Source organism: Cynocephalus volans, chromosome 3 (assembly GCF_027409185.1).
Source record: "Cynocephalus volans isolate mCynVol1 chromosome 3, mCynVol1.pri, whole genome shotgun sequence".
In the NCBI taxonomy this organism is placed as follows: domain Eukaryota; kingdom Metazoa; phylum Chordata; class Mammalia; order Dermoptera; family Cynocephalidae; genus Cynocephalus; species Cynocephalus volans.
This window is the reverse complement of record NC_084462.1, coordinates 87857866-87882247: the sequence shown is the minus strand read 5'-3', so window position 1 is coordinate 87882247 and position 24382 is coordinate 87857866. Positions and strand designations below refer to the sequence as shown.

The 24382-nt window shown below is 37.0% G+C and overlaps 1 protein-coding gene across 1 annotated transcript in view; it reads right to left on the bottom strand.

Moving 5' to 3' along the window:
- Positions 1-24382, bottom strand: part of USP50 (ubiquitin specific peptidase 50) — a 41277-nt gene that overhangs the window by 16823 nt on the left and 72 nt on the right. The window contains exons 2-6 of the mRNA XM_063090054.1: positions 22609-22803; positions 22144-22339; positions 20234-20443; positions 18841-18983; positions 1990-2122 (exon numbers count right to left, since the gene is read on the bottom strand). Of these exons, the coding sequence (XP_062946124.1) occupies positions 1990-2122; positions 18841-18983; positions 20234-20443; positions 22144-22339; positions 22609-22803 (877 nt within the window). The remainder of the gene's footprint in view (positions 1-1989; positions 2123-18840; positions 18984-20233; positions 20444-22143; positions 22340-22608; positions 22804-24382) is intronic.

Here is a 24382-nt window from a genome sequence, read left to right as displayed (position 1 = left end):
TACCCTACTACCAAAACCAGACAGACATTACAAAAAAAGAAAATTATAGACTAGTATCTCTCATGAACAAAGATTAAAAACTCCTCAACAAAATACTAGTAAATTGAATCAAACAATATATACAAAGAATTATACACCATGACCAAGTGGGATATATCTCAGGTATGCAAGACTGGGTCAACATTCAAAAATCAATTAATGAAATCCATCACATCACGAGGCTAAAGAATAAAAACCACACAATCACATCAATAGTTGCAGAAAAGGCATTTGATAAAATCCAACACCCATTTATGATAAAACTCTCAGTAAACTAGGAATAGAGGGTAACTTCTTCCACTTGAGTGCATTGACACAAGGAGAGTCACCAGTGGAGACCAAAGAAAAGAGGAGATGCCCTCTCTCCACAAAGTCCATTCCAGAGTGACAGAAGAAGCACCTGCTTTATGATAATATTGGGGGACCTGATCACACCTCTCAGCATTAGACAGATCATCTAGGCAACAAATCAACAGAGTAACTGCTACTCTTTCAGAAGGAGACAAGAAATCTAGGGTTATCAGTGGTGGGAGGGGGGAGGGAGAGGGGGACAGGGAGAGATTGGACAAGGGGCGTAAAGAATAAGTACAATTTGTAACTGTATATGCTAGTAATATTGATTTGATCAACGTACATCAAAGTTGAACCCCAAAAATATGTATAATCAATTATGATTCAATAAAAAAAAGTAATAAAATGCAGTGGAAGCTAAAAAAAAAAATGCTTAGTTCTTATCTCTGATGAATTATCAATTTGCAATAAATTCTACATATTCTCTTAAAAAACCATAAAAAACATACATATTCTCTTACAAAACCAACTTTTGGACCCTGAAACTAATAATTTAAATACTAAAAGGACTAAGAATTTATAGGAGGCTTGGGGAGATTGATCCTTTTTTATATAAATGTGTATCTTTTCATAATGCAGATAATTACACTTTTATATATATTCAGCATTTTTTTGTCATTAAAGCAGAAACACCTATAATGAGAAATTAAAATGTAAAATATCCTGCGCTATTTTGGAATTCACATTTGAATCTACATTTGATATGATAAAGAAGATGATGTCACTCTAGATTCTTAAATAGAGGAGAGGAAAAAAACCATACTTGGGGGCAGGATAAATTGGAAAGGGGAGAATGTCAATGCTTGCAGTGAAAAGAAAAAATAAAGTGATCATTTTCTAAGTCTGAAGATATGGTTCTGAGAGATGTTAATGAAGATCAGTGGGATTAACATTTTAGAATATATAAATTAATTCAACAATAAGATGAATAGGCAAATTAGACTTCAGTATATCAGAGAACTCTGGTGAATCATCCCGGGCTCTGGTGGGAGCTCCACCTGTCTGATATAGACACAACTGGATCTCCAGATGCAATTTGAAATGTAAGGGTATTCTAAAACAGATCTTTAACTCCATGATCTAGAACAGAAACCCAGAGAATAGCTTACTACTTGGGGATGGCTGATGAGAGAAGTTCTGGTGATGTGGTCTGAATTATATACTTCATTGCCTTCTTTCCTTCAGGCCAAAAGGACACCCAGAGTTCTCCTAAGAATGGCTGCATACAGGTACTGAGTCTTGTGACTATTGTGTACCTAGTGTTTTGGGGCTTTGGCCACAGAGCAGTTCATGATTATTCAACATGGAGCTAGTGGAACTGACTTCTCTTGTCTCTCAGAGCACAATTTACAAATTTCCCTCTATCTGAAATCGCCACTGAGTGGACAGAAAGTGAGGAGGCAATAAACAGGACATTTTATTCTTTCACTGCTCTACTGTTCTAGGTCAAAGCAGGGCGTTTCTATGCCCTATATTTTGTTTTTAAAAGGAGGGTATAGAAGAAGTCAGAAAGAGAAAGAAGGAGTAGAGATTCAAGCAGATAATTCTAGAGCTTTCTTTAACATTGTGTTACTTTAATAGTTTCAGTATTTTACTTACCACTACTGCACAGAGGTTGTATTTAGGATGTTTCCGGAATATTGGACAAATGTAAGGAGTGAGGTCCAAGTTAGTGAGTGGGTAATGAATATCTGTTCTCAGTTTCCTTTTCATTGTACCCTGAATGTCAAACCTGGAGGAATAACAAATGTGTGAAATATAAAGTAAGCTCGTAAACCACTCATGAATAAAATCTATATATCTTAATAAATTCCAAGTACAAGTACAGTTAAAAATATTTTCTTGGAACAGTTATTTGGTACAGACCTGTACATAAAATACTTTTTTCTAATCTAAATATATTTCGAAACACCACATCCACAAGACCCCAAAGTGAGACTGAAGTGTGCCAGGAATTTGAATCAGAGAGTGAGACAGTGTAGATTCAAGCTAAGTGGAATTTAATGGGGAGAAAAAAGAAAGAGACAAAGCAAGGCTCAGCATAGGGGGAGAGGGAATCCCATTGAGAACTTCCTTTGCTCCAGCTGAGGCTATTTATTCTAATCAAGTTGGCCGCAGCTTTACCTTATCTTGATTTCAGCACATGTTGTCTTGGCAGTGTCCTATTTTCAAGCTCTAAGGTTTCAATATAGTGTTTTGAGAAAATATTATGAAAATGTTTCACATTCTGTACTGTTATATAGATCAGCGGTTCCCAAATCTGGGCTCATCAGAATCATTCAGGTGCTTTTTTTTTAAAAAAATTATGTTTATTTTAGAAAAATGGCTGATTTAGATCTGAGGCAGGGAAATTACTAGGTGAGCCTGAGGCATTCTTGTGACAGAAAGCAACAAACCTCGTTTGCAAAAACTAAAGAATGGTGTTATAACACCAAGATCAACTTCAGATACCCATACTGACCAGCCACCAAAAGAAGGAAACAAACAAACAAACAAACAAAAAAGCTAAGGGAATACCATATGAGCCAGCAATCCCAAACCTAGAAATCATATCAAGAGAAAAGAAGACTTATGTCCACATAAAAACCTAGTGTTTATAGCGGCTGTATTCATGACTTCCAAAAATGAAACAAACTAAATGTCTATCAACTAGTGAATAAACAATTGTCGTACATTCATAAAAAGCAATAATACACAGAAATAAAAGGGAAGGAACTACTAATATATGCAACAACATAGGTTAATCTCAAAAACATTATGCTAAGTGAAAAAAGCCAAATTCAAAAGGCTACGTACAGTATGACATAAAACATTCTGGAAAAGACAGACTATAGGGATGGAAATCAGATCAGCAATTCCCAGGGGCTTGGGGTGGGGAAGGGAATGATTATAAAGGAGCATGAAAGAACTGGAGTGATGGAAATAGTCTATATGTTGATTGTAATGGTTACATGAATGCATGCATTTATCAAAATTCATAGAACTGTACACCTAAAAAAGAAATACTGTGTAAGTAAGTGTGGGGAAAATAGGATAATTTAGTCAGGCTCCCTTGGCTCAGGTCTGGTTGGGGGTCGTGCAGCACATTCTTAATTCTTTGTGAACAAGTTGTGTGGGTGGAGTTAGTGCACATGTACACCAATGAATCTTTTTAGTTTTGTTTCTATTGTGTGTTCTTGAGTTTGTGAAGCAGTGCCGGCAGGCAGAGTTTGAGTCTAAAAATAGAGCATGTTTACTCTGCTGGCAGCTGCTCAGTTTTTCTTTGGACTTTGCCAGTAGCAGTTGAGTTTCTGAGTTTCTCCTTGGACTGCTTAGGTATTAGATGTGTGTGTGCTGAATAAAGACTATTCTTTCTTCAACCAAGGCTTCAAGGACCTTTTGTCTAGTTACATAGCTCATAGACCTGTGTGTGAAGGGTTTGTGAATGGGCTCGAGGGTTCTGTGAGCTCCCGACCCAGCCCTAGCACTATAATAAGTATACAGTAATAAACAAACTAACTAATGGAGGTTCACAGGAGTTGGCTTTAAGGAGCTCCCAATGGCCAGTTTTGAATAATCTGAACACCAAAAACAACAATGAGGGGCTTCTGGTTCCAGTTCCACATCTAAGGAACTTAGAAGTCACCACTCTGTCCTAAAAACAAATAAAAGCTGAACAAACTGAAAAGTGAGGTCACAGGACAATCCACTGCCCCCAAAATGGGAGAGACAGGTAAATACAGAGAATGACAACTTACCAGAGCAGAAATGTCCTAGTAGAAACCTCTGAAAGAACTAGTCCAGGGCAGGAAAATCTGAACTGTAATTGAAGAATTACTGGAGACTCAGTTCAACAAGTCTGAGAGTTAAAAACTCCAGAGGATCCATAGAAGAGCCCACACTTTTGTGAGTTTTACTTCCAGGAGCCCAACTAGGTTCCCAAAATAAATATTGGACAAAAAATCCCCTCATACTTCTGGCAGGAAGAGGGGAAAAGGAAACACTTTGAAATATAGCACAGCACTATGTTCTCCTTAACAGGGTCTGCCCTCAGGAGAAAACAAGTAACCAGAGCCTAACCTGCTGAGGTTTTAACAAAGCCAAAGTGACCTGGGGAAGGGAAATACCCAACTTCAGCCCACTATAACCCTCCTGTACCATCTAAGGGTGGCAGACAGGGGAAGGGACTGAGAACCACTTGTGAAATTCACAGTCCAGGGGCATAGGCTCACTAAAAGCCTCTGAGATCCAATCACAGGACTGTAGAATGCTTCTCCTCTTCCTCCACACCTTACCACCACATTGCTAAAGGCCTATTTACAGCAGTTCCTTTTACCCAGTACATCATGTGTGACTACCAAGAAAAAATTACAAGGCATACTAAAAGTCAAAAAGAAAAAAAGAAAAAAAAAAAACAGTTTGAAGAGATGGAGTAAGCATTAGAACCAGACACAGCAGGGATGTGGGAATTATCAGACTGGGAATTTAAAACTGATTAACATGCTAAAGGCTCTAATGGATAAAGTAGACTGCATGCAAGAACAGATGGCCAATGTAAGCAGAGACATGGAATTCCTAAGAATGAACCAATAAAAAAAATGCTAGAAGTCAAAAACACTGTAGTAGAAATGAAGAATGCCTTTGATGGGTTTATTAGACAGGACACATCTGAGGAAAGCAGCTCTGAGCCTGAGGGATCTCAATAGAAACCTCCAAAACTGAAAAGCAAAGACAAAAAAGACTGAAAAAAGCAGACTAATAGGCTAGGACTGTGGGATAATTACAATGGTGTAACATATGCACTATGGGAATACCAAAAGTAGAAGAAAGAAAAAAGAACAGAAAAATATTTTAAACAATAATGACTGAGAATTTCCCCAAATTAATGGCAGACACCAAACCACAGATCCAGGAATCTCAGAGAACACCAAGCAGGATAAATGTCAGAACAACTACACCTAGGCATAACATTTTCAAACTGGAGCATATCAAAGATAAAGAAAAAATTCTAAAAGAAGCCAGGTTGGGGCTGGTGGGGACTTACCTATTGAGGAATATAGATAAGAATTACATCTGTGAGGAAAATGGAGACAGAATGGTCTGGCTCCCTCACCTCATATCCAGTGGAGCATGACCCAGCATGTCTGTTGTAAATATGTAACAGTGGTATAACTGCATGTGTGCACACATGTGTTCCTTGGCTATCTGACTATAGTATAAAAGACAATGGCTCTGATCCATTGGGCTGGGGGGCTGAGCTCATATCTGAATAAACTGTGTCAACCTTACCAATGGCTCCCAGAATCTTTTTCCAACTACCTAGTTTTGTGACCTGCACAGGATGGGTTTGAAGGATCTGTGACCCAGCATGACAACATCCAACTTATCCTCAGTAACCATGCAATATTTGATGTAAAATATTTAATGTGCTGAGAGAAAAAAACCTAGAATCCTGTACCCTGTAAAATTATCCTTCAAAACTGAAGGAGACATAAAAATTTTCTCAGGTAAACAAAAATTGAGGGAATTTGTTACCAGTAGACCTTCATTGAAAGAAATGTTAAAAGAAGTCCTTTAGAGAGAAGGAAAATTATATAGGTCAGACATTCAGATCTACATAAAGAAAGGAAGAACACTGAAGAATGAATAACTGAAGGTAAAATTAAAACTTTTATTTTTCTTATTAATTGATCTAACATAACAATTTGTTCAAAATAATAATAGCAATAATGTGTTCAATTATGCATACTATGGATATATATCATGTGTATTCTTATATATAAGTAAAATGAATGACAGCAATGATACAAGGGATGGGAGGGAGAAATTAGGATTATTTTGTTATTATAAGGTATTCCTACTATTCATGAAGCAGTATAGTTTTATTTGAAAGTAAACTTGGATTAGTTGTAAATGTATATTGTAAACTCTAAGGAAAGCCACTAAGAAAGTTAGAAAATTAGACTTCTGGTCAAGATGGTGGAATAGACGGTCCCTAGTGTCACTCTCTCCCACAAATCAACCGATTTAAACTGTAAAAACATAACATCAAGTGCATACAGAACGGGGAGACTTCCAGCAGGGGAGGCAGAAGCTCTGCGGAGACCACATGCCCTGCGGGGCCACAGTTGCATGATCCAGCAGATAGGCTTCACCACTGCCACCTGGCTCCATTCCCAGCCCAGCCCAGTGTGCACAGAGTGGGGAGACGTCCGGCAGGGGAGGCAGAGGCTCCGCAGAAACCACACACCCTGTGGGGCCACCACTGCGTGATCCAGCAGGTAGGCTTCACCACTGCCACCTGGCTCCATTCCCAGCCCAGCCCAGTGTGCACAGAGTGGGGAGACGTCCAGCAGGGGAGGCGGAGGCTCCGCAGAAACCACACACCCTGTGGGGACACCACTGCGTGATCCAGCAGGTAGGCTTCACCGCAGGCACCGGGCTCCATTCCCAGCCTAGCCTAGTGCACTTGGAGCAGGGAGACATCAGGCAAGGGAGGCGGGAACTCCACAGGGACGACATGCTGCCCCGCGATCCAGCAGCCTGGCCCAATGTGTACGGAGCACAGAGACGTCCAGCAGGGGAGATAGAAGCTCTGTAGAGTCCATACACCCTGTGGGGGGGCTGGCACTGCAATCCAGCAGCAGGTAGGCTTCACTGCCACCACCTGGCTCCATCCCAAGACTGGCCTAGCACACACGGAACAGGGAGAAGTACAACACAGAAGGTGGAAGCTCAGCAGACAACACACACTCTGTGGTAATGCCCCATGATCCAGCAGCCCGGTCGAGTCCAAGCTGACCAGAGAGGTGGCTCCCCGGAGAGGCCCAAGACCCGAGGCAACCATACACATGAGGCACTAGTGGCCAACTGAGCAGTCACTGAGGTAGCCATACCAAATTGGCAACCACAGCAACATCTTAGTCAGTCAATAATGTCAAACCTGTGGACTGTGAAACCCCCTGCCACAATGAATAAACATCAAAGAAAAGATACCAGAAATATGAAAAATCAAGAAAGTACACCACCAAAGGATAATAACTCTCAAGTTCTAGATCCTATAGAACAAGAAGCCCTTGAAATGACTGACAAGGAATTTCGAGTGATAATTCTAAGGAAACTGAATGAGATACAAGAACACTCAGCTAGACATCATGATGAAATGAGGAAAAGTATACAGGACCTAAAAGAAGAAATGTACAAGGAAATCTGTGCCCTGAAAAAAAATGTAGCAGAACTTGCTGAACTGAAGAAGTTATTCAGCAAAATAAAAAACACAATGGAGAGTTTAACCAGCAGGCTTGCGGAAGTTGAAGAGAGAACCTCTGAACTTGAAGATGGGCTGTTTGAAATAACACAAGCAGACAAAAAAAAAAAAAAAAAAAAAAAAAAAAGAAAAGGAAAGAAAAAGGAATCAAAGGCATTGAAGAAAATCTGAGAGAGATATCAGACAACCTTAAGCGCTCAAATATTCGAGTCATGGGTATACTAGAAGGGGAGGAAAAAGGAGATTGCATTGAAAACATATGCAACAAAATAGTGGCAGAAAACTTCCCAGGTAAAGGAAAAATCACAGATCTTCAGATCCAGGAAGCTCAACGATCTCCAAACGTATTCAACCCAAAAAGGTCTTCTCCAAGACATGTTATAGTCAAATTGGCAAAACTCAAAGACAAAGAGAGAATCTTAAAAGCTGCAAGAGAGAAGCGTCAAGTCACCTGTAAGGGAGCCCCAATCAGGCTAAAATCAGACTTTTTATCACAAACCCTAAAAGCCAGAAAGGAATGGGATGATATATTCAAAATAATAAAAGACAGAAATTGCCAGCCAAGAATACTCTACCCCGCAAGGCTATGCTTCCTAAATGAAGGGTAAATAGTATATTTCTCAGACAAACAAAAACTGCGGGAGTTCACCACCACACGACCACCCTTACAAGAAATTCTCAAGGGAGTACTGGGTTTGGTTCCTGAAAAATAACTACCACTGCCATAAAAACCCAAGAAAAATCAATACCCACTAGTATAATAAAAATGGCATTCATGAAGAGAAAACAAACAAACAAAAAGGCCATCTACAACCCAAGGAACCAACAAACACAAAAATCAAACAGTAAATCAGAAAGCAAGGAACAAAAGACACCAAAGACAACCAAACAATAATCAGTAAAATGCTAGGAATAAATCAACACTTTTCAATAAAAACTCTTAATGTAAAAGGCTTAAATTTCCCAATCAAAAGACACAGACTGGCTGACTGGACTAAAAAGGAGGACCCAACTCTATGCTGCCTTCAAAAGACCCACCTCACCCATAAAGATTCACATAGAGTAAGAGTGAAAGGATGGATAAAGATTTACCATGCAAACAGAAAAGAAAAACAAGCTGGAGTAGCTATTCTTATATCTGATAAAATAGACTTTAAACTAAAAACCATAAAAAGAGACAATGAGGGACACTACGCAATGATAAAAGGATTGATCCATCAAAAGAAATAACAATCATAAATATATACGCACCCAATGTTGCAGCAGCCAGATTGATAAAACAAACTCTATTAGACCTAAAGAAGGAAATAGACACTAATACCATAATAGCAGGGGACCTGAACACCCCACTGTCAATATTAGACAGATCATCTAGGCAAAGAATCAGTAGAGAAACACAAGATCTAAACAATACTCTAGACCAATTGGACATGGCAGATATCTACAGAACATTCCATCCAACAACCTGGGAATATTCATTCTCATCAGCACATGGATCATTCTCCAGGATAGATCACATGTTAGGTCACAAATCAAGTCTCAATAAATTCAAAAAAATTGGAATTATCCTATGTATTTTCTCAGACCACAATGGATTAAAATTAGAAATCAATAACAAATGAAATTCTGGAAACTATATAAACACATTGAAATTAAACAGCATTCTACTTAATGACATTAGAGTCCAAGAATAAATCAAGCAGGAAATCAAAAAATTTATTGAAACTAATGAAAATAATGATACATCATACCAAAACCAGTGGGATACTGCAAAAGCAGTACTAAGGGGGAATTTAATTGCATTAAATGCTCATCTCAGAAGATTGGAAAGATGGAAAGTGAACAACCTAACACTTCACCTTAAAGAAGTAGAAAAACAAGAACAATCCAAACCTAAAGTAAGCAGACAGAAAGAAATCATTAAGATCAGAGCAGAATTGAAAGAAATTGAAACCCAAAAAACAATACAAAAGATCAATGAATCAAAAAGTTGGTTTTTTGAAGAGATAAATGAAACTGACAAACCATTAGCATGGCTAACAAAAAAAAAAAAGAAGAGAGAAGATTCAAATAACAAAAATTAGAAATGAAAAAGGTGATATTACAACTGATTCATCTGAAATACAAGGAATCATTCGAGACTACTATAAACAAATATACACCAACAAATTTGAAAATCTGGAGGAAATGGATAAATTTCGGGACACACACAAGCTCCCAAAACTGAGCCATGAAGACATAGAAAATCTGAACAGACCAATAACAATAAAGGAGATTGAAGCTGTTATCAGAAGGCTCCCAGCAAAGAAAACCCCAGTTCCAGATGGATTCACAGCAGAATTTTACCAAACATTCAAAGAGGAATTGACACAGATTCTTTACAAATTATTCCAAAAGATTGAAACAAAAGCAAATCTCCCAAACTCATTCTATGAAGCAAACATCATCCTGATACCAACACCAGGTAAAGATATAACCAAAAAAGAAAACTACAGGCCGATATCCTTGATGAATATAGATGCAAAAATCCTCACTGAAATACTAGCAAACAGAATACAAAAACACATACATAAAATTATTCACCACGATCAAGTGGGATTCATCCCAGGGATGCAAGGTTGGTTCAACACACGCAAATCAATAAATGTGATACACCCTATTAATAAAATCAAACACAAGGACCATATGATCATCTCTATAGATGCTGAAAAGGCATTTGATAAAATTCAACATTCATTCATGACAAAGACCCTCTATAAATTAGGTATAGATGGAAAGTATCTCAACATAATTAAAGCCATATATGATAAACCCACTGCCAATATCATCCTGAATGGGGAAAAGCTGAAAGCTTTTCCTTTAAGAACAGGAGCTAGACAAGGATGCCCACCCTCACCACTCTTATTCAACATAGTGTTGGAAGTACTAGCCAGAGCAATTAGAGAAGAGAAGGAAATAAAGGGCATCCAGATTGGAAAAGATGAAGACAAACTGTTCCTGTTTGCAGATGACATGATCCTATATATCGAGCAGCCTAAAGCCTCTACAAAAAAACCCTTGGAGTTGATAAATGATTTCACCACAGAAGCAGGATACAAAATCAACACACAAAAATCAGTAGCATTTCTATTCTCCAATAGTGAACATGCAGAAAGAGAAATCAAGAAAGCCTGACCATTTACAATAGCCACCAAAAAATAAAATACTTAGGAATTGAGTTAACCAAGGAGGTGAAAAATCTCTATAATGAGAACTACAAACCACTGCTGAGAGAAATTGGAGAGGATACAAGAAGATGAAAAGGTATCCCATGCTCTTGGATTGGAAGAATCAACATAGTGAAATTGTCCATACTACCCAAAGTGATATACAAATTCAATGCAATCCCCACCAAAATTCCAATGACATTTTTCTCAGAAATGGAAAGAACTATCCAGACATTTATATGGAATAACAAAAGACCACGCATAGCCAAAGCAACGCTGAGCAAAAAACATAAAGCTGGAGCCATAACACTACCTGACTTTAAACTATACTACAAAGCTATAATAACCAAAACAGTATGGTACTGGCATTAAAACAGACACACTGATCAATGGAATAGAATAGAGAATCCAGAAATCAACCCACATACCTACAGCCATCTGATCTTTGACAAAGGCAGCAAGCCTATACACTGGGGAAGAGACTGCCTCTTTAGGAAATGGTGCTGGGAGAACTGGATATCAATATGCAGGAGAATGAAAGTAGACCCATACCTTTCACCATACACTAAAGCCAACTCAAAATGGATTAAAGAATTAAATATATACCCTGAAACAATAAAACTTCTTAAAGAAAACATTGGAGAAACACTTCAGGAAGTAGGACTGGATGCTGACTTCGTGAATACGACCCCAAAAGCACGGGCAACCAAAGGAAAAATAAACAAATGGGATTATATCAAACTAAAGAGCTTCTGCACAGCAAAAGAAACAATTAACAGAGTTCAAAGACAACCAACAGAGTGGGAGAAAATATTTGCAAAATATACATCTGACAAAGGATTAATATCCAGAATATACAAGGAACTCAAACAACTTTACAAGAAAAAAGCAAGCAACCCAATTAAAAAATGGGCAAAAGAGGTAAGTAGGAATTTTTCTAAGGAAGATATACAAATGGCCAACAGACATATGAAAAAATGCTCAACATCACTCAGCATCTGGGAAATGCAAATCAAAATTACACTGAGATACCATCTCACCCCAGTGAGGATGGCTAAAATCCAAAAGACTCTGAACAATAAATGCTGGCGAGGTTGCGGAGAAAAAGGAACTCTCATACATTGTTGGTGGGACTGCAAAATGGTGCAGCCTCTATGGAAAATGGTATGGAGGTTCCTCAAACAATTGCAGATAGATCTGCCATATGACCCAGCTATCCCACTGCTGGGAATATACCCAGAGGAATGGAAATCATCAAGTCGAAGGTATAACTGTTCCCCAATGTTCATCACAGCACTATTTACAATAGCCAAGAGTTGGAACAAGCCCAAATGTCCATCATGAGATGAGTGGATACGGAAATGTGGTACATCTACACAATGGAATACTACTCAGCTATAAAAACGAATGAAATACTGCCATTTGCAACAACATGGATGGACCTTGAGAGAATTATATTAAGTGAAACAAGTCAGGCACAGAAAGAGAAATACCACATTTTCTCACTTATTGGTGGGAGATAAAAATAAATAAAGAAATTCACACACACAAAAAAGAAAAAAAAACTGAGGGGGAGAGGAAGACATAACAATTACAATTCCTTTAAGTTGACATGACAAGCATACAGAAAGGACATTGTTGGGTGGGAGGGGGTGAAAGGGAGGAGGGAGGGAGGTTTCGGTAATGGGCCACAATATTCAACCACATTGTATATCAACAAAATAAAATTTTTTATAAATGTTAGAAAATTATAAATGACTTGCTAAGAAAGGAGAGAAAATAAAATCATATAAAATGCTCAATTAAAACCACAAAAGGCAGAAAAAGAGTTGAAGATTTAAAAAAGGAAGAAAGAACATGGGCAACAAATAAAAAACAGTAAAATAATATGGTAGATATTAACCCAACTATATCAACAACCACTCTGAATGTCAATGGTTGAAATGCACCATTTATAAGACAGAGATTGTCACAGTAAATCAAAAACAAGATTCAACCATATGTTGTCTACAAGAAACTTATTTTAAATATAAAGACACATAGAATCTAAAAGTAAAAGGATAGAGAAAAATACAGCATGCTAAACTAGTCAAAGAAAGTGGGAGTAGCTATATTTTTTTAATCTAAATTTTAATTTTTTATTGAAACATAAATGATTATACATATTTGTGGGGTACAGAGTGGAGTATTAATACCTGTGTAAGAGGTGTGATGATCAATTCAGGATAATTATCCTAGTCATCCTCACAAAGCACAATCATTTCTTTGTGTTGAGAACATTTGATCTCCTCTCTTCTAGTCATTTGGTAATTTAATTATTGTTAGTTATAGGTGCCTAGCTCAACTGTACATCAATAGAGCTTATTTTTCTTTCCTAGCTCTTTTGTGTCTTTTTACCCATATCATGGTATCCCCCCTCCCACTTCCCCTTTCCCATCTCTAGAACTCACAGTTTTGTTTGGGAGTAATAATATTAATTTCAGTAGAACATTCTTCAAAGCAAGGAAAGTTATCCAGGATAAAGAGAGCAATTACACAATGACAAAGGGGTCAATTTTCCAAGAAGACATAGCAATCCTTAACATGTATGTGCCTAACAACAGAGCATCAAAATACATAAGGAAAACAGATAGAACTGCAAGGAGAAATAGATATGTTCACTATTATAGTTAGAGATGTCAACACTCTTCTGTCACAATTGGACAGATTCAGCAGGCAGAAAATTAGTAAGGATATAGTTGAACTCAACAACAACATCAATCGGTAGATTTAATTGACATCTATAGACTATTTCATACAACTATAGCAGAATACACATTCTTTTCAAGCTCACATGGAACATTCACCAAGATAGACTACATTCTGGGTCATAAAACACAACTTACCAAATTTAAAAGAATAGAAATCATGCAATCTCTGCTCTGAGACTAAAATGGAATTAAACTAGAAATCAGTAACAGAAAAATAACTTAAAAATTCCAAAATATGTGAAGTTTAAACAACATACTTCTAAATAACACAAGTCAAAGAAGAAATTTTAGGAGAAATTTAAAAATATTGAACTAAATGAAAATGAAAATACAACTTGTCAAAACTTATGGGATGCAATGAAAAGAATACTTAGAGGGAAATTTATAGCATTCAATGCATATATTAGAAAAGAATAAAGATCTAACATCAATAATCTAGGCTTTCACCTTAGGAAACTAGAAAAAGAAGAGCAAATTAAATCCAAATAAAGCTGAAGAAAAGGCATAATAAAAATTAGGCCAGAAATCAATGAATGTGAAACAGAAAATAAGTAGAGAAAATTTAAAAACCCAAAAGCTGGTTCCTCAAAAGATAAATATAATCAATAAGTCTCTAGCTGGGCTAAGAAAAAAATGAGAGAGGACAAAAATTACTAATATGAGAAATGAAAGAAGGTACATCACTACAGATCCCATTTACATTAAAAGGATAATCAAGAAATACTATAAATAATTTTATGTCCACAAATTTGATAATTTAGATGAAATGCATCAATTCCTTGAAACATACAATCTGCCAAACACACAAGAAGAAATAGACAATCAGTATAGGCCTGCATCTGTTAAAGAAATTGAAACAATAATTAATAACCTTCCAAAATTGAAAGCACCAGACCCAGATGGATTCATTGGTGAATTCTACCATACATTTAAAGAAGAAATTATACCAATCCTCTACAATATCTTTCAGAAGGTAGAAGCAGAGGGAATACTTCCTAAGTCATTCTGTGGGACCAGCATTACCCTACAACCAAAACCAGACAAAGACATTACAAAAAAAGAAAATTATAGACCAGTATCTCTCATGAACAAAGATTAAAAATCCTCAACAAAATTCTAGCAAATTGAATCCAACAATGTATATAAAGAATTATACACCATGATCAAGTGGGATATATCCCAGGTAAGCAAGACTGGTTCAACATTCATAAATCAATTATTGAAATCCATCACATCACTAGGCTAAAGAATAAAAACCATACAATCAAATCAATAGATGCAGAAAAGGCATTTGACAAAATCCAACACCCATTTATGATAAAACTCTCAGTAAACTAGAAATAGAGGGTAACTTCTTCAACTTGATAAAGATTATCTACAAATAACCTACTAACATCATACTTAACGGTGAGTAACTAAAAGCTTTCCCACCATGATCAAGAAGACAAGGATGTCCCCTCTCACCATTGCTTTTCAACATTGTACTAGAAGTAGTAGCTGATGCAATAAGACAAGAAATGGAAATAAAAGGTATACAGATTGGAAATGAAAAAATAAAACTGTCTTTGCAGATGACATGATTATCTATGTAGAAAATCTAGAAGAACAGACAAAAAACTCCTGAGACTAATAAACAATTATAGCAAGATTGCATGATACAAGATTAAGATACACAAATATATCATACACCAGCATTGAACAAGTGGAATTTGAAATTAAAAAAGCAATATCATTTATATTTGCACCCCCCAACATGAAACACTTAGGTATAAATTTAACAAAATACATACAAAATCTATATAAGGAAAACTAGAAAATTCTAATGAAAGAAATTCAAGAAGAACTAAGTAAATGAAGAGATATATTCCATGTTCTTGGATAGGAAGCCTCAATATTGTCAAGATTGATCTTCCAAACTTGATCTACAGATTCAATACAATCCCAGAAAGATATTTTGTGAATATTGACAAACTGACTCTAAAGTTTATATGAAGAGGCAAAGAACCCATAACAGCCAACACAATATTGAAGGAGGAGAACAATGTTGGAGGACTAGCATTACCAAACTTTGAGACTTATTATAAAGCTACAATAATCAAGGCAGTCTGGTATTGGTGACAGAAAAGACAAGTAGATCAACGGAACAGAATAGAGAGCCCAGAAATAGACCCACATAAATATAATCAACTGTCTTTGACAAAGGAGCAAAGGCAATACAATGGAGAAAAGATAGCCTTTTCAATGAATGGTGCTGGAACAACTAAATATCCACATGCAAAAAAAAAAAAAAAAAAAAAAAGAATCAAGACACAGACAGACCTTACATCCATCATAAAAATTAAATCAACATCAATCACAGACCTAAATGTAAAATGCAAAACTATACAACTCCTGGAAAATAACATAGAAGAAAATCTAGATGACCTTGGGTTTGGCAAAGACTTTATAGATATGACACCAAATGCATGCTCTACAACAGAAAAAAATTAATAAGCTGGACCCCATTAAAATTAAAATTTTCTGCCCTGCAAAATACACTGTCCAGAGAACAAAATGACAAACCACAGACTGAAAAGAAAATATTTGCAAAAGACACATCAGGTAAAGGACTATTATCCAAAATATGCAAAGAACTTTTAGAATTCAACAATAAGAAAGCAAACAACCCAATTAAGAAAATGGACCAAAGACCTTAACAGGCACTTCACTAAAAAAGACATACAGATGGCAGATAAGTATATGAAATGACACTCCACATCATAAAAGTTTAAATTTAGAAAGGGAGGGAAGGATTGTTCTAGATAAAAAGAGACTAACGAGACAGCCAATGCAAAGTATGATCCTTAATTGGATCCTGGATTGGAAAAAAAAGTTATGAAAGACATTTTTGGGATAGAGGAGAAATTTAGATAAGGACTATATCTTAGGGAATATGAAATTATTGTTAAATTTCTTAAGCATGATAATGGAACTATGATTGTGGAGGAGGATGTCCTTTTTTTCAGGTGGTACATTCTGAAGTATTTAAGCATGGAAATCTATGGTGTCTGCATCTGGCTTCAAATGATTAAGCTAATAAAATGGGAGGGATGGAAGAAAGGAGGGAGGGAGAGAAATATTGATGGAGAGACAGAGACAGAAAGAGGGGAAGGAAATGTGGCAAAGTGCTACCAACTAACATTATAGCTGAAGAGTATATGGGAATTCATTACATATTCTTTCAACTTTTCTGTAGATTTTAAACTTTTTTAAAAGTGAAAATTGGGAGAAAAATTTCAAAATTAAAATAGTACTGCTTAGCCTCCACCTCATACCTGTGGAATAAAAATCCAGGGTGGGGCCAGGGAATCTATTTTCTTTTAAAGCATTTAGTATTAGTTGATAATTAGCCATCGGTCCAGGGATTGGCCTTTGGGAACCCCTGCTAATAGGCAACTTGCCTACGTATGTAACACAATGTTCTTTTTTAAATTTTTTAAATTAAAAAAAAATTTTTAAATACTTTTTGTTGTTTATGTAGTCTTTGTTTTGTTGGGTTTTTTTTTTTTTAGTGTTTTTACACAATGTTCTTTATATCACACATTCAAACAACTTTGAAGTTGTCATCTTCTATTTCTCCTCTGTCACCTCCCCCAACCTCTCCACTGTCAAATAGTTGCCCCTCAAGTCCTACTGATTCTACTTCTGCCTCCCCAAAACGTCTTGAATCCATCCCGTTCTTTCCACCCACACCACACCACCATAGTCCAGATCCTCATCTCCTGCCTAGGCTCTTCCCACAGCATCTTACCTATTCCCCCCACTCCCAAGCCTCCCGCAGCCCCCTTGAGTTCCCTTTTTAAGTCTGATCACACCACTCACCTCCAATGACTTACTGCTGCCAAAATCGTAAAACCCACAGGTCTTAATACATGATTTTAGACTCTCCACGAGGCCCTCACCTGCCTTATGGCCTCATCATCACTCCTTCCTGTCTCATCCTCACAGTAATTTAACATACATACCAAGATGCCTTTGCACATATTATTCCCTTCTCCCTCCTCTCTGCCTTTAAAATTCCTCATTCTTTGGTGCTCATTCTTCCCTGTTTGTTCTCTTGTAGTTTCCACTCCAAGGGTAGGCTGAAGATCTCACTGGATATTTGAATTAGACAACTTTTGTTTCTAAGAAGAAACTTCACTGACCTAAATATATTCTATTTTGAGAATCATTGCATTGCCCCCAAATTGACAGGAAAATGTGTCTTATAAAACTGTTTTGGCTGCTCATGTCCTTTTCATACCTTTAAATACACCCACACAAAGGATACAGATAGACACTTCTCCAAAGAAGATATACAAATGGACAATAAGCACATGGAAAGATGCTCAACGTTATTAGCCATTACATAAATGCAAATCAAAAACCTCAGTGAGATATCACTTAACTCCCTTAGGATGGCTGTTATTAAAACAACAACAACAAAATGGAAAATAACAAGTGTTGGTGAGGATGCAGAGAAATTGGAACCTTCATACATTGCCAATGGGAATGTAAAATGGTGCAGCCACTGTGGAAAACAGTTTGGCAGTTCTTCAAAAACCTAAACATACAACTACCATAATTACCCATCAATTCCACTCCTAGGCATTACCCAGAGGAATTGAAAGCAGGACTCAGATACTTTTATGCCGATGTTCATTACAGCATTATTCACAATAGCCAAAAGGTATAAATAACTCAGTGCCCATCAACAGATGAATAGGTAAACAAAATGTGGTATATACATACAATGGGATATTATTCAGCCATAAAAAGGAAGGAAACTCTGGGACATGCTACAACATGGGTGAACCTTGGAAACATTGCTGAGTGACACAAGCCAGACGAAAAGGATAAATACTATATGATTCCACTTATATGAGGCATCTAGAATAGGCAAATTTATAGACATGGAAAGGATATTGGGAATTACCAGGGACTAGAGAGAAGAAGAATGTTCAATGATTACAGTTTCTGTTTGGGGTGATAAAAGGATTTTGGAAATAGTAGTGATTGTCGCACAACATTGTGAATGTAATTAATGTCAATAAATTCTACACTTAAAATTGCTAAAATGGTAAATTTTTTTATACTGTATGTTATCACAATTTAAAAAATTAATAATGTAACATACAAAATACTATTGAATTGTACACTTTAAATGGGTGAATTATATCTCCATAAAGCAGTTAAAAAATATCTGCCCATAAAAGGTTAAAATTCATACCTTTTTAAGTGAAAAATAATTATTTTTGGTGCTTTGGAAATACTGGTCCTCATAGCTGTTTCTTGCTTGGTTTCACAAAAGGAGCAATGAATTTGGTTGTTCCAGGTCAATGTGTCTTGCTGAAAAAAACATTGGAGACAATCCTGTTGAGGAAAAAAAGCATTTGCTGAACAAATTGGATCAATCTGGGTCTCTGTTTATATTAGAACTTTGAAAGAGCCGTGAAAATGTAATCCTCAGTGCTTTTCTCAAAGTCAACAAGTCCAGGAGATACAAGTGTCACAAGCCACAGACAGCTTTAAAATCTACGTAGCAAAGGAGGTGCTTCTTTCTTACATAGTTACTGAAATGGTTCTCACTGAAAATCTCACTTATAATCTATGAATCAACATTTTAATGTTTCTGGCTTATTTCAGAATAATATTGACTTTGCAATTTCCACTAACGAAGTCAGGAAGCTATTTTATGTTATTTATCTCATCACTAAAGTGATCTAGTGATTGAAAAATGACCATATCTCAGGGTTTAGGGTGGCTCCTAATAAAGACAGCAGGACATAGGTAAATTAGATCCCATATCCACAGGAGATATTCTCAATGCGGCCAGGCCCCTGGTTCTGTAAACAATTAACCTAATAGGGAAAATGAGCACAGATTTTGTTTTCAGTAGACTTGCCACTATCTCATTTAAATAGTGCTTGGAATTCCTTTCCAGCAATCTTTAGCAGTTTGATCTGAGAACAAAGCCCAGTTCTGAATAAGTAATAGGATTCTATTCTCCATGCATAATAAGGTAGAAAAATATAAAGTTGTATAATTCTGCAAAGAAACTTTTTGCTCCCTGCCTCCTGTTTGCTCCTAACTTGTTGCTGCCTGCATTCTACTGCACCTACTCTATCTCCACACTGAATTAACTTTCAGTATTGTGGTAGAGAAAATCATAGAAGCAAATTAAGGTACTAATTCTACTCTCTCTTCCCAACACATTCACAGCTTTAGTTTGAAATATGAGCTCAAAACTAAGAGTCAGAATCTTTTATATCTAGTTCCCAATCTGAGTCTACAGACCTCTGGGGTGAGAGTGAGTCGTAGTTTTTGCAATAAATTATAAATTCCCTATATGCAGCAAGCCATCTCAATGCACCAAATAAAACCCACTTACATTTTCAATTCTACATGGAAGCTGCTTTGTTAGGTACAAAGCGAATTCACAGTAACTTTTGGGGCAATATGTCACTTTTCAAAAAAACGCTGTCATTTAGGCTTCCTTTTTTTTTTTTTTTAAAGTTATAAAGTAGCCCTCTCATACTAAAATACTGTAGGAATCTGCCCAGAGAAAATCCAGGACTGAGGGTAGAGCAAAACAGAAGCCTCCAGGAATACAGGAACCCCACCTGAAGGGAGCATTCATCCTCGGATGGAATGGGCAGGGAGAGGACGGTGAAGATTTCGTTCTTGTAGGTGCAGTTCTCACACTTTAAACAGATGATGCTGTAATTGAGCTGCCCTTCAAACAGCTGGGTGATGATGGACGTCTCACTGGCAATCATCTTCCTGCAGCATCTCAGAGCAGATCCTTTCTCATATGATCTTCTTCGGTGGTACTGAATCAAGGAACAAATTCCCCCCAAATTGACTATCGATTATCAAAAAAATTTTTAGTAGAATGACTGATTTCTTTTTTCTATCAGAGTACTATACGTTGCTACCAAAACCCACTTAGTTTTGGACCCAGACAATAGGGTAACATTTTAAGAGTATGTATCAAGTGTGATTTCTGATAATTCAGATATTTCCCTCTTTTAGTGAAGCTGAGGAATGATGACTCTCTAATTCTAGTTAAACACATGCTCATGGCCCCATAAGCCCATGATAATGTAATATAGGGCCTTGGAGCTAGTTTTTCCTTTGAAGAGGGTAAGCGAGCTGTTGAACTAACTTTAGGTCATGCAAGCTGATCTAGAAGTAAAATAAAGGAATCTGATCTTTCTTCTCTCCAGTCCCTTCAGGATACGTTTCCTATCCCTTACTTCTTTTATTTATAGAAAACGCTTTTTTTAAAAAAGCAAATCTTAAATTCCTAAGGTAGCCAATTTGACTAGCCTTGTGACCTGGTTTGAATCTAGCTCGTACTCAAGTACAGCATCCGGAACACACCCTGAATTTTCAGTGATTTTAGAACTTCAGTAGAATATACATTTTGAAGATGCATTAGCCCCACAGCCAGCTCTAATTTGGAGCTGGGCTCACCATTCCACTTTTGCTTGCTTCTTTTGTCATACTCCTTGCTGCCAAGGTCTTTCACTTTTGAGAGTAATTTAATGCCCCTAATTCCTAGTTTGGCCTGGGGAACCAGAATGCTATTTATTTCAAGTTGGCTGCAGATGAGGACATAAGTGATTTTTACTGACCACCGCACCCTCTCCTCTAGATAAAATAAAGTGCTGCCAAGAATCTTTTTTTATTACTAAAAATGAAAAATGAAACTGAGGATTGCAAATGAGGATAATTAATGGCTATAGTTTGTGATCTTTTTGCTATTTCCTGGATGTTGGGTATGCGGTCAGGTAACATTAGCACAAGGACACTGCCTAAAGTCAAGGACATATTTTCAGAGAGTGTGGGTCTCAGACCAAGGCTAAAGGCAGTGAGTTCTGTAAATAAAGGCAAAACCTCTAGACTTCATGTTTAATCAAATATATGTCCTAATCCAATGAAGAATGAGTAGGCATGTTTGGTATGAAGATGAACTTTGCAGTGCATAGGTCTGTCGTAACTTAATGCCAAACTTAACATTTTCACGGATTTCTCAGTACCGTGGAAATTTAAGTTGTAAAGTTCTACATGTTATTTCTCATGAGGAATTTATTTTTATTAAAAAATGCAATTCTCTCTCTTAAAAACTAATTTATGCAGCTTGTATTTGCAAAGGTAACTAGATTAGTGGCTCCCACACCTGGCTGATCACTGGAAATGCCAAGTGAGCTTTCTCAGAAGACTGCCCCAGACATTCTAATTCAGTAACACTGGAGTAAGTGCCTTAGAATCTGTTGCAAAAATCTTCCCAGGTGATTCTGATGATCAATAAATTTGGTAAACACAGTTACATGTTGAAACACTAACTTGAATGTTCTCCATAGTACCCCAGCACCTAGCACAGTGCTTGATACAGAGTAGGCAATATTGACTGAATGAATGAAAGAAGAAAAAATTGAATTTGCTGATAAAGCTGCAGGTCTATCCTATTTCTTTTTTCTTTTTTGTTTTTGGCCTATTCTATTTCAAGGCCATTAATTCTCCTTACCTTTTTCAGAGCTTCATGAAGTTCGTTTAAGACATAAATCAAGAATTCCTGAGCATCTTGTTGTATCTTTTTCATAAATGCTGGGTAGAGATTGCCAAGAGCTGACCGAAATATTTCTGGTGAGACACAGTCTGAGTCTCCAAGCCACATGTCTGTCATCAAGTAGGCAAAAGCAGTGGCAACCTCACTGCAATCCCTTGGGAAAAGGAAGGGGCATGTTTCTGGCTGATTCAATGAAAAGAGGGCACCTAATTACTCATGTATGGGGAATCAATCCAAAAATGGAGCTTCATTCACTTCTTGATTGTCCTTCCCAGTTTACTCACCCTAGATATGTTATCTGGGGAGGTACAACCTCTACTGACTTGTTTAGTCCTTAATAGGGACTCCAGAGGGTTCCTTCCCTAAGCTCACATTGGGGAACTTGGGGGGGGGGAAGGACTGCAGGAAACAGAATGGTCTTACTTTTGAAGAGCAGTAATGTACTTTCCGGAGAGGAAGTATTCCACCAGTGGCGAGATGCTGCAGAGACACTGTAAGATGGCATTCATGTAGCATGTGTTGCCCAAGTTCCGCAGGCCAGTCACACCCTGTAAATGAGGCTGGTTCTCATCAGCCTTGTTAACTGGAGGGGTGTCATAGTAATCTGTACACTCTGCGCTGTGTTGGTGCCACGTGGAAAAAAAATGTTTTGAGGGAACAAAATATGTACAAATGACAATCGGCCCCTCTCAATCTCACGAAACAACAGAAGAGTTCTTAATAAAGCTTCCCTCAAACGCATTCCCTACCAAGCACCGAAGTATTCAAACTTGGAATCTAAAATTGCATTACTTAGTCCAGAACTCTGAACAAGTACCTGAAGCCAAATAAAACAAAGATATAAGTTTCTTTCTAAGGTCAAAGCAAGACAACTGAAAATGTTGAACTTTCAGAGTCCTGGAATTGCTTGGCTAAACATGCAGACTTTCCACTAGATACCAAAGTTTTTCCTTTTTTTTTTTTGTTGGGTAAGTAATTGAATTATCATTTTTAGTTATAATAATAATAGATAATAGCTATTATGTGTTGAGCCTGGCACTATGTTAAGTACTTAACATGAATTTTACCGTTAAATTCTTTCAACAACGGAATGGGGTAGAAATGATTGTTTTTAAATCCCATTTTACAGGTGAAATATCAGGTTTAAGTGGTTTAGTCATTTGCCCATGGTAATAAACTAAACAGTGTGCAGTGCTGTGTAGAGAAAGGGAATATCCATCTACCTCCCTACCTCCCTACTTACAAACTATCCATCAAGAGTTATTTGGATTTATATATCATTTATTTAGAGAGTATATATGTGTGTGTGTGTGTGTGTATGGCATCTATAGACAGAGTATGATAAGAGCACATATTAAGAACATGCATATGCATATGTTAATTGCACACACGTATATATATGTGTGTGTATATATACGCATATAAAACACACATTTATACATACATAGAAAGAAGGAGAGAAAAAGAGCATAGACTTTGTAAAAATATAGATCTTAGTTTAAATTATGACTAGGCCACTTACTAGTTATACGATCTGGGATTCTTACGCCTGTTTCTCATCTATAAAATAGGAATGATGCTACCTGCTTTACAGTGTTGTTGTGAGAATCATACAGGTACCATGCAAGGTACTTGGTGCAGATTACATAGTCAATAAACGATAACTTAAAAAAAATATATGTGACTGATCAAGGATGTCCTTAACAGTAAGCTATAGAATTAGAGGGTTCGTGTGAATCGATCAGACCTGTACAGAGGACAGAAGAACACTGAGGACTCCCAAGGAGACCTCCTCTCCCGAACAGAGCTTTCTTTTGTAATTTGTCTTATTGTGCCAGGCAGCCCAGCATCTTTGTCTTTTTTGATTTTTCTTTCCACGTACTGTATTGAAAATTGGGGCTCCATGAGACAGCCACCTCACCTCAGTACTTCTACTTACAGTTATGTCAGTTTGAAAAGTGCTCACTATTACATGAATGGTCATTTTCCCTTTTACTTATCAATGTCATGGGAGGCCCTGGACTGGCCCTCTTTAAGAAGTACAATTTTATATTGCCAAGATTTTAGATAACATCTTCCATTCCTTTTGGGGGAATTTTCTTGGCTTAAACCTAGGGGAACCCTTCCAAATGCAGCATGTATCCCCTGACTCCTTTTAGCATGGATCTTCCCCCCAACTGAGCTTATTTAGACAGCT